The 11,669-nt window shown below is 43.6% G+C and overlaps 2 protein-coding genes across 7 annotated transcripts in view; one reads left to right on the top strand and one right to left on the bottom strand.

Moving 5' to 3' along the window:
- Positions 1–10,819, bottom strand: part of LOC126995012 (uncharacterized) — a 13,966-nt gene extending 3,147 nt beyond the window's left edge. For 4 of the 6 annotated variants that reach the window (XM_050854317.1, XM_050854318.1, XM_050854321.1 and 1 more), the window contains exons 1-4: positions 10,678–10,819; positions 7,304–7,520; positions 5,744–5,860; positions 1,240–3,259 (exon numbers count right to left, since the gene is read on the bottom strand). In XM_050854317.1, the coding sequence (XP_050710274.1) occupies positions 2,317–3,252 (936 nt within the window). In that variant the 5' untranslated portion in view covers positions 3,253–3,259; positions 5,744–5,860; positions 7,304–7,520; positions 10,678–10,819 and the 3' untranslated portion in view covers positions 1,240–2,316. Of the gene's footprint in view, positions 1–1,239; positions 3,260–5,743; positions 5,861–7,303; positions 7,521–10,062; positions 10,475–10,551; positions 10,576–10,677 lie in introns of those variants that run through there. The other 2 variants (XM_050854320.1, XM_050854319.1) reach the window with 2 other exon arrangements.
- The window catches only part of LOC126995010 (uncharacterized), a gene marked incomplete at its 3' end in the record, with an annotated part of 61,410 nt that overhangs the window by 29,644 nt on the left and 20,097 nt on the right, over positions 1–11,669 (top strand). The gene's annotated exons all lie outside the window — the stretch shown is intronic.

Below are 11,669 nucleotides of genomic sequence, written 5' to 3'. Positions count from 1 at the left end.
TGGTACTATATGTCTGATTCAGCCTTCCAGCAACTCTTAATTACGGTTTAAAAGCTTTGTGAGACTGTACAGGTCTACGCTCGCTGGTCTGAGCATGCACCGTTCACAAGAGACCAGTGTTTGTAAACAATTTTTGACGGTGGGGACGCCAAACAACACAACACCGATTCAGGCATTTTTAGTATTACCGTCCATATGTACGTGTCAACGTGTGGTTTTAAGGTTTTGTAAGTTTCCTAAAATACAGATAATGAAAATTTGAATTCATCAATGTTGTTCTATCTGAAATATCAATATAGTATCGTTTTCGCTTATCGGACTTATCGCTAGCTAGTATCGGAATTGTGGATTTATATTGGGTATCGGTTATCGGTTATCGCCTATATTTGTGTCTCTAGTTAACGAATATCGGTTATCGCCGTTAAGGTTTTTCATTATCAGTTATCAGTTATCGGGAATAAGGTTTTCTGTTATCGTGCCCAGCTATGGGCTTAACCCCTACAACACGAGGACGCGTATACTGTGTCCTTGCGTGCCCCGTACCACATCCCAGGACGCGCATACTGGCTCGCTTTAACCAATACACAAGTTATTTTATCTCTATATTTACGCTTACATCTCAAAATGATCAATTAATTTATGTTTCTTTATGTGCACCATTTGATTCTGCATGTTTTCTTATATAATACATGGTGATTGTGTTGAGTTTATGGCTGAAAACTTGTTATATTCAATAGCGACATTTGAAATTTGGTGCGCGTGGCGACCCCGGATATGGCATGGGGCGCTGTTTTGGCCCGGCCGTAGTGAAGGGGCTAAGAGTGAAGATAAAGGCCAACTCTTGCATTAATAAGTTGGACAGCACAAGACAGCTGATAGGTCCAGGCACTCAACAGGAACAAAAAACACCATGACTTGCATTAATAAGTTGGACAGCACAAGACATCAGATAAGTCCAGGCACTCAACAGGAACAAAAGAGTGAAGATACCATGACTCTTGCATTAATAAGTTGGACAGCACAAGACATCAGATAAGTCCAGGCACTCAACAGGAACAAAAGAGTGAAGATACCATGACTCCTGCATTAGTTTTTTTAATCAGACTCTCTAAAAAGATGATAGTGAAAACACCAGTTAACTCTCACATCATTAAGTTGGACAGCACAGGACATAGGGAAAGCATGAGAGAGTGAAGGTATACCGGATAACTCTTGCAACATTAAGTGGGACAGACTCACCAAGGAGGGTTGGGTCAGCTGGGCATCCTTTACAGGGGTGGTGAGGGCGCAGGTCTTGGCCCTCAGGATCGAGTAGCTCACAGCAGGAGTTTCAGTATGTTCTCTGATTGGCTGCCACGACCTTCACTGTAGCCAATCTGAGGGGGTGTTAGTACATCAGTCGGGAACTTGAAATGGCTGAGAGTAAAGCTACAGGTTGCCAAGTCAATCATCCACTCCATCAGGAAGTTATTTACTTAATCTCACAGTTATTCATTCATCAGTCAGTCAATCTTACACACACACACACACACACACACACACACACATGCGGAGGTAGTGTGGTCTCCCCATAAGAAGAAACACAAAGAAACTAGGAAGAATACAAAGAATGGCAACAAAAATGGTTCCAGGTATTGACATACGAGGAGAGACTACAGGAAATGGACTTACCAACACTAGAACAAAGAAGAGAGAGGGTAGACCTAATACAAATCTACAAATTACTGAGCAAAATGGAAGTAGACAATGAGGAGTTACCACTAAAAGAAGAAATTACCACCAAGAGGAACACACAAGAGGACACAGTAAAAAATTGAGGAAGGGAAGATGCTTGAGACATAAAGAAATATAGCTTCCCGCAAAGAAGTATAGAGCTTTGGAACAGACTAAGTGAGGATGTAGTATCAGAAAGGAGTGTGCAAAGCTTCAAGGAAAAGTTGGATAAATGTAGATACGGAGACGGGACCACACCAGCGTAAAGCCCAGGCCTGTAAAACTACAACTAGGTAAACACACACACACACACACACACACACACACACACACACACACACACACACACACACACACACACACACACCTGATGTGATAATCTGTTGATGCAGTGGGTTAAAGGAGAAACAAGGCTAAGAGGGGATGACCAACCATCAAGACTTGACCTAATTTTCACAAAAAATGTTGAGTTAGATGAAGGAGTCAGTCACGAGTGCCCCTTAGGAAAGAATGGCATCAACTATGACAGGTGACAACTATGGAAGGATTTGAATACCAAGATGAGGCATATAAGGAAAAAAGGAAAAACTATGCAAAGGAAGATTATGAGGTTGGACTCAAGACAGAGAATTGCAACAAAATGGTCCCAGAACTCTCGAATATGACGTATGAAGACAGATTGAGGGAGATGGACTTGACGACACTGGAACAAAGAAGGGAGAGAGGAGATTTGATCACACTGTACAAGTTGGTAAATAAGTTTGATGAGGAAAGAGTTGGAAAGTTTTGTTTATTGGGTGCAACATCTGTGGTCATATGCCAGGGAGAGACAGAAGGGGAAGGAATTATAGGAGAAGGGAACAGACCCCAGGAGACGGGGGGACACAACCCCCGATTAATACCTGGTAGTAGTACCCATTCACTGCTGGGTGGACAGGGGCGTAGGGTATCGGAAAAGCCGCCCAGATTTTTCCAATCCGCCCGGGAATCGAACCCGGGCTCTCTCGGTCGTGAGCCGAGTGTGCTAACCACTGCACCACGAAGCCCCCTGTTTGATGAGGTGGATAGAGATGATCTCTTCTTAGCATCACTAACGCAGGGGCTGAGAGGACACGGAGGGAAACTTAACAAAGGAGCCTGTTTAAGTGACTGGAAAAAGTAAAGTTTTTCACATAGAAGTGTTAACACATGGAACAGCTTGCGGGAAGAAACATAGAAGCATGGACTGACAGGCAGCAGAAAGGAGGAGTATGTGGAGCTGGAAAGGATACAGAAAATTGTAACTAAAATGGTCCCAGAACAGATTGAGGGAGATGGACTTGACGACATGACACTAAACCCTTCATAGAGCACCCTGGTGTTGGTGGTGGTGTGATCTGGCCTCAATGGTGGTGGTGAATGGTGTTGATGTCCTCGCTGGTGGTGGTGGTGGTGGTGGTGGTGGTGGTGAGCCTTGGGAATGGAGCGTGTGGTCAACTCCACCACCTGGTTGGCGTTCTGGAAGGTGCTCCGATGGACCAACGCATTGCGACCTGACATCTTCACGCTGAAATAATAATAATAATAATAATAATAATAATAATAATAATAATAATAATAACAAATATGAAAGAGGCAATTTCCTATACCAGTGTAAGCTATGAAGAAATAAAAATTGTAGTAGAAATAATAATGATAATAATAATGATAATAATAATAACAATAATAATAATAATAATAATAATAATAATAATAATAATAATAATAATAATAATAATAATAATAATAATAATAATAATGTGTATTGTTGAGGAAGGGGTAGCCTATTATTTTTGAGACCCTGACTATTTATTTCTGTGCAAGGCATGATGATATTTACTATGGAGGCAATGTTACTTTCTATGTACCACTAAATCTGGAAAGTTTGGTTTAGTCGGCACAACATCTATGGTCATATGCAGGAGAGAGACAGAAGGGGAAGGAATTATAGGAGAAGGGAACAGACCCCAGGAGACGGGACACAACATCTATGGTCATATGCCGGAGAGAGACAGAAGGGGAAGGAATTATAGGAGAAGGGAACAGACCCCAGGAGACGGGACACAACATCTGTGGTCATATGCCGGAGAGAGACAGAAGGAAGGAATTATAGGAGAAGGAACAGACCCCAGGAGACAGGACACAACATCTTTTGTCATATGCAGGAGAGAGACAGAAGGGGAAGGAATTATAGGAGAAGGGAACAGACCCCAGGAGACGGGACACAACATCTGTGGTCATATGCCGGAGAGAGACAGAAGGGGAAGGAATTATAGGAGAAGGGAACAGACCCCAGGAGACGGGACACAACATCTGTGGTCATATGCCGGAGAGAGACAGAGGGGGAAGGAATTATAGGAGAAGGGAACAGACCCCAGGAGACGGGACACAACATCTGTGGTCATATGCCAGAGAGAGACAGAGGGGGAAGGAATTATAGGAGAAGGGAACAGACCCCAGGAGACAGGACACAACCCCCGATTAATACCTGGTAGTACCCATTCACTGCTGGGTGGACAGGGGCGTAGGGTATGAGAAAAGCCGCCCAAATTTTTCCACTCCGCCCGGGAATCAAACCCGGGCTCTCTCAGTCGTGAGCCGAGTGTGCTAACCACTGCACCACGAAGCACCCTATGTACCACTAAATGATTGACTTTTCAGCGCCTGGGGCCAGCACACGATATCCCTGTTGTGGACCACATGAAACGCCCTGAATGTTCTCCTTTCTACACTCTCACACGAGCACAGTGTGTGTAGCTTAACACACGAGAAATTAATCCAGACAAGGAAAGGTTTTGCCGGCCCCGGGGATGAAATCGGCGCCCACCACGGCGGGAGAGCCGCGTAGCACTCCTTAACCAGTCTGTCTGAGGCTGGCCCCTCTGAGCTATGGGAGGCTCGTACTACAGACAGCTCTAACCTATCTTAATGCTCTGCCCCCCTCAACTCCCTCTATTTTCCCTAGGTCCCTGTACAGCCTTCAGGGACAAAAAATATTGGTTTTGACAAGCGGACAGGTGGCGTGTTTATGTCACAAGGGGTGTTTTTTTTTTTTTTTTTCAAAATCCCCCCATAAATAAGCATTCTGGGAGATTTTTTACTTCAAAAATATCATTTTCCGGGAATCCAAGAAACACATCACTGTTTGTGTCATAACTCAGGAAGTATGAGTCCTACGTGCATCAAACTTTGGTCACTTCTGTTATGCCTATAGGCCATGTTGTAGCCAAACAATGGTAACTCTAGCTTAATATTAAAGGATTTTGTCAACACATTTGTTATAGGCCTTTGCCGGAAGCAATGACCTAACCCACTGGGGGTCCTCGGCACATCAACAGCAGGCCTCTTCCTCCACTTGTCTAGTAGCCTAATCATCCCTTAAGAGCACAATATATGCTCATTACATTATCTCTTCTTCTTCTTCTTCTTCTTCTTCTTATTATTATTATTAATCAAGTCCACCTAAGAACGTTGAAGGATATATTATGAGCCTAATCATCCCTTAAGAACACAATATATGCTCATTACATTATCTCTTCTTCTTCTTCTTATTATTATTATTAATCAAGTCCACCTAAGAACGTTGAAGGATATATTATGAGCCTAATCATCCCTTAATTAACCGTGTAGCAGTGACGGGCCAAATTTGTGGCTTTACCGTGTAGCAGCAACGGGCCAAATTTGTGCCATGATTTAAACCCCCCAAAATAGATGATGTGTAAACTGATCACAAATGCTTTGATATGTATTAGGAAATGGTTTGTGTGAGGGGTGATTTTTTCTCATTTTTCTCGCTTAGAGGGACCATTAAGAAACATGATCCCCGCTGCTACAACCACTGGGTTAAAAGGCCTTTCCCTCTAAGCAAGGGGATGTACTGAACATTTTACAACACACTGGGTTACTAAGTGAGCTGCTGAACATTTTACAGCTCAATATAACGGGTTCACCCTTTGGGGGCTTCTGGCGGGGGTAATGAAGGCAGGGCAGGAAATGAGTAGAGAAAGCTTACCTATTTCTCCAAGCTGCTGAAAAGCTTGTTGGTGAAGAATTACTTGTCGGTGAAGAGACTGTTGTTGAGGTGAGGAGTGCCCTGTGTTATGGAACCTCCCGGCACTGCTACACCAGCCTGCAAATATGTGTCCACTCTCAAAGTCTTGTACCAGGAAAGACAGCATGGGATAATATATTATGAAATCTCTCTCTCTATCAAGGGCTGTATAATATAAGATAATTAATTGATACTCTCTCTCTCATATTTGTTTTTTTACATACTTTTCTTCCTCTACCCTCCCTCTCTCTCTCTCTCTCTCCCCCCTCATATAACTCTATACATACAGCCAGGCCTATACTTTGAGGCAGTGCCAACATTGCCAGACTGTTGTATTCAGCCTCTTATATTTACTGACTTCCAACACAAAATCTGTCTTCTGGTCCCCAATAACGAGTTTCATTTATATTTATCATTGGCCCGGTGGTGGTAGCAGGTGGAAAGTGGAAAGTTTTGTTTAGTGGACAGCGCAACATCTGTGGTCATATGCCGGAGAGAGACAGAAGGGGAAGGAATTATAGGAGAAGGGAACAGATTCCAGGAGACGGGACACAACCCCCGATTAATACCTGGTACACTGCTGGGTGGACAGGGGCGTAGGGTATTGGAAAAGCCGCCCAAATTTTTCCACTCCGCCCGGGAATCGAACCCGGGCTCTCTCAGTTGTGAGCCGAGTGTGCTAACCACTGAACCACGAAGCCCCATAGGGCTGCATGCGGGTGACCACACTAAACTCAGCGATGTGTTTGAAAGCTGAAGCAGTCCGCTGGAGACCTTGCTCCTAGTGTGAAGGGGGAAGGGAGGGGGGGTCAGTTTAGTTAGTTATCAGGTAGTTTAGTTAGCTATAGTCCATGGACTCTTAACTTGAGCCCTGTGGCCTGGCCCGGGGAACCCCCCATTGTTTACAGACCTAGCGATGACCTGCGATCTGTTATGTTAGCTATTTATGGAGTACATATACAGTCGAACCTCGATTTACGAGTTTAATTCATTCAAGAATAATGCTCGCACACCAAAACACTCGAAAACCAAAACAAATTTCCCCATTGAAATTAATGTAAATCCATTAATGCGTCTCATATCTCAAAAAAACTATTTACGTAAGAACCATCTTACATGTTATTTTTTACAGAATTGACGTTATCTTACTAACAAGTAGAGATGATAAAGATATGAAACACAAGTCAAAGTGTTACGGTTGTTTCGGAGACTCCCGCAACCTCTGGCCATGCTTGAGGTGCAGGCTTCACCCCAGGGTTTAGCAGGTGGTTCCCCTATTCTCGGGGCACCGGAACTACACCCGACCACCAACGTGAAGCTAACTCGACATATCGTCCGAGATGGAGGGTGAACGAGAGTCAGTCACGTCCAGGAGGGCATACAAGATACCTCTCCATTAACATGAGTTGCAATAGCAATGATATTAATGACAATAATAATAATTACAAGATTATTTAATACTAAGCTATTCTAACCTAAAACTTATTCAAACCTAGCCATACTTTTTTTCTTTTTCCTTACCTCCCTCGGCTGGGCCTGGTGGTGGGCCCAAGCCGGCAAGTGTTTACAGCGGCCCCATCTTGCTTTCCCTTGGACAGTCCCATACAGTCCAGGATGATGGTGGTGGTCTTCAGGACAAGTAGTCTGTGGCAGCGACAGATTCAAACCCTCATCATCCATGACGTAGCGAACGCAGGACCGGCACGCTAACCACTCAGCCACCGTCTCCTTCCCCAGCCTGTGTTCCGACGCCAAATATGCAAAAAGTAAAAACATATGCTTCAATGTGTCATCCCAGACTATATATATAAAGAGAATTAAATCTAAGCCATCCTAACCTAACCAAACTTTAATTAAACTAATCTAGTCTTAGCAAGCCACTATCAAAACACAATATAAACAGAAATGTATCTCCAGGTGTCCCCCCCAAGACCATATATTTAGAGAATTAAATCTAAGCCATCCTAACCTGCCCAAACTTGCTGAGCTATCCTAACAAGACCTAACTTAACCCGGTAGTAACAAGGGCCCAAATTTGTGGCTTTACAGTGTACCAGCGACGGGCCAAATTCTTGCCATGATATGTAACTTGATATATTAAGAAGGATATAAACCCCACCACTGACCATCAGGATCCACCGGGAAGAAGCCTACCGGCGCAATAGGCCAAGACGTAAAAATAAATAATAAATAAATAAATAAATAAATAGATGATCCATAAACTGATCACAAATGCATTGATATATATTATGAAGTGGTTTGTGTGAGTGATGATTTTTTTCTCATTTTTCTCGCTTTGAGGGAAGGGCCTTTAACCCAGTGGTAGCAGCAGGGATCATGTTTCTTAATGGTCCCTCCAAGCGAGAAAAATGGAGAAAAATCACCCCTCACACAAACCATTTCATGTTATATATAAAGCATTTGTGATCAGATTATGTATCATCTATTTTGGGGGGTTTATATCATGGCACAAATTTGGCCCGTCGCTGCTACACGGTAAAGCCACAAATTTGGCCCATCGCTGCTACACGGTAAAGCCACAAATTTGACCCATCGCTGCTACCGACTTAAGAAACATGATCCCCACAGCTACTGGGTTAACCGTACCTGCCGTGCGCTCTACTACCACAATGAAATAAAACAAATATATACAGCGTTGCACCCCAAGACAATATTTTAAGAGGCGGTGAGTATGGAGATGACCGTAGCCACCTCTCCCGCCAGTGACATCAACGGCAGTGTGGTGAGAGGCCTATCCTGCCTATCTATCCTAAACAAGTGGGTGTTATTCCAGAAAAAACACCCAAGTCTCATCACTTCACACTTATTTATATATTCAAGGGCTGAAAAATATCGGAAACATTAACAAAAAAAATGCTCGGTCAGCACTAAGTTATCCTAACCTTGGATTAAACTTAGATTTTAACGTTACCTCCTGTGAGAGCAAGATAAAAATTGACAGACAAAATAGGTCGATTCCGGCCCTCGCAGTATCATGAGCAGACCTCCAGAATAACACCCGATGGTCTAGGATAAAAAAGTTGGAAAATTTCATTTAGTCGGCGCAACATCTGTGGTCATATGCCGGAGAGAGACAGAAGGGGAAGGAATTAAAGAAGGGAATAGATCCCAGGAGACGGGACACAACCCCCGATTAATACCTGGTACACTGCTGGGTGGACAGGGGCATAGGGTATCGGAAAAGCCTCCCAAATTTTCCCGCTCTGCCCGGGAATCGAACCCAGGCTCTCTCGGTTGTGAGCCGAGTGTGCTAACTGCTAACCACTGCTGCACCACGAAGCCCCCAGGTCTAGGATAAGATACTGGTCATCGCTAAGTTATCCTAACCTTGGATTAAACTTAGATTTTAACCTTAACCTCCTGTGAGAGCAAAGTAAATATTGACAGGCAAAATATAGGTTCATGCCAGCCTTCGCAGTACCAGGAGCATGTATAACTCTAGAATGACACCCGGTGGTCTAGGGTAAGCACATGTGGTCAAGGCAACAACGCTAACCTACATATTCCCCTTAGAGTTAATAGGTTCACCACCCTGGGTCATCACCACCACATGCATCACCTAAAATCACCACAATCACCATCAATACCACCTCAGACACACATGAAATCACAACCATGACGATGAAAACGCAAAACAATCAAGAGAAATAACACTGAAATAAATAAATCTGAAAAATTCGTAAAATTCACCCCGCCCGCTAGACGAGTCACCCTTAAAACACTTCTAGCTCACGTTAACCTCCAATATTTCCTGAGTAACACAACCCACACCTCATATCTGCAATAATACAACACAAATACACCCTAATCCTTAATACAGGAGTACCCAGGCATCTTACACTGGTCAAAACTCACGGATATAAGGTCACGTATGGTTCGCTCCCATCCGCCGGTTACGCCCTTATGACCTCACCGCTAAACGCCCATAATTCAATATCTAAGACCCTCACACCTCATTTGACCCCATACATTAGGTCATTCAGCTTAGTTCTCCCTCTCATAGTGTTCAAAGTTCTTAGGTGTTACTGATAACTGAGATAATACGTCACATCCGCCGGTTACGCCCTTATGACCTCACCGCTAAACGCCCATAATTCAATATTTAAGACCCTCACACCTCATTTGACCCCATACATTAGGTCATTCATCTCAGTTCTCCCTATCATAGTGCCCGGAGGTTTTAGAGGTCATTAATAATAAGGTCATATATGGAGCCGGACACCCCAAGCCAGTTATATACGTGACCTTTCTGACCTTACCGGCTTATATCCCGCTCTCCAACTTCACACACACAGGAATGCAATGCACGTGTCGCCCTGCCCCTCAAACCCCGTGCCGCCACGTACTCTACTTTACCGGAAATCAGTAAAAAACGATGAGCTTCTGGACGACCACGGCGGCCATTTAAATAAGGTCACACGGTCGCCTTTGTGAGCTCACCCCTAAACCTAATTCATTGTTTACGACATTCACGCCTCATCTGACCTCATATATCAGGTCAATCCCCCTTCATTCTTCACTCGGTAGAGGTCAAAGGGCTTACTGAGTATCGATGATAAAAGTTCACACGTTAAGCTGATGGCCGCCTCTTATCTTGTATATATCACACATTTTCCGCCTTTTCCCCACATCACCGCTTGACCTCAAGAAGCATAGTGACCTTATATGTCATGACCTCAAGCCCCGTCTCGGTATACCCAGTAGTTTAAGAGAAAAAAAAAATATATATATACAAATATTTCCCTCACCAAACCGCGCCGCCATCTTACACCGAGGCCCCGCGGTCAGCCCACATTTAAATCCCCTTTTGATCACGTTCATCACACTTCTCGCCGTTATCGCCCATGTCAGAACAAGCACAAGGCATTCCTCACCTCTTTGATCTCCATGGCGTCTTTACAGCGGCGGCTAAGTCCCACGGAATCACATAAAACAGACATGACTCGTAATGGCGTCAGACGGAGCAAATCCACAGGGAGGAAGAAAAGCTAGTCACGTGATCATAAGGGAATAACTTCGCCGCCAACTTCCACGAAATAGCTCTCACATGTTTACCTTCCCATTTTTTCCATATTTCAGTGTCATTTCTATCGTTTTGTGACCCTATTTCGTCTCCAATACACGGCACAAACATCAGAGAAACATTTGTTATCACTGGAAGGCTAAATAACAAAGGAATAGGCTTGATTATTGACAGAATTATAGCAGACGTTATTTTCCCTCATTTCTTGCGTCTATGGTCCGTGTGTCTGGTGTATTATTACCTCACAGGCAATATTAACCCTTATAAAGATCACGGGTGGACAAATAACATCAAAATAAGGCAAATCAATCAGTCTTTCTGGTGTGTGATGAGGTATCTTTCAACGAGTTATTTCGCACGGAAAAACGACACCACTGCTGCTCTTGCTCTTGCTGTAATTTGGGTCTGGGTCTTGACACTTTGCGAACGAAACTGCAGAAAGTGTACCATTCTATCACCCTTCAGGACGGGCTTACAATAGGATAGAATGAGCTTATATGTGGGAATAATGGCTTCAGGGAGTTCTTATTAATACACTTAGTAGTCTCCCTTAAGTGAAGCATGGAGAGAGGGAGAGAGAGATAGAGGGAGGGAGGGAGGAAGGGGAATGAATCACGTATTAATTAGATCTTAAAGCCATTGGTTACAACGTTTCTTCCTGTATAAACTGGTAATTATATCGCTTTTTCTCTTTAATTAAACCTAAAACCGTGTAAATAATGGCTTTGAAATATTTAATAAGGGAAGGTGGACGTTGGAACAGGAAAACTCGATCATTGTTGTACCTCAAAACTAATAATTGTTCCAACCTTTACATAGATTTACATAGAAAATCAGACCACA

This window comes from Eriocheir sinensis, unplaced genomic scaffold, assembly GCF_024679095.1.
Source record: "Eriocheir sinensis breed Jianghai 21 unplaced genomic scaffold, ASM2467909v1 Scaffold953, whole genome shotgun sequence".
NCBI lineage: Eukaryota > Metazoa > Arthropoda > Malacostraca > Decapoda > Varunidae > Eriocheir > Eriocheir sinensis.
This window is presented reverse-complemented; position numbering and strand designations above follow the sequence as displayed.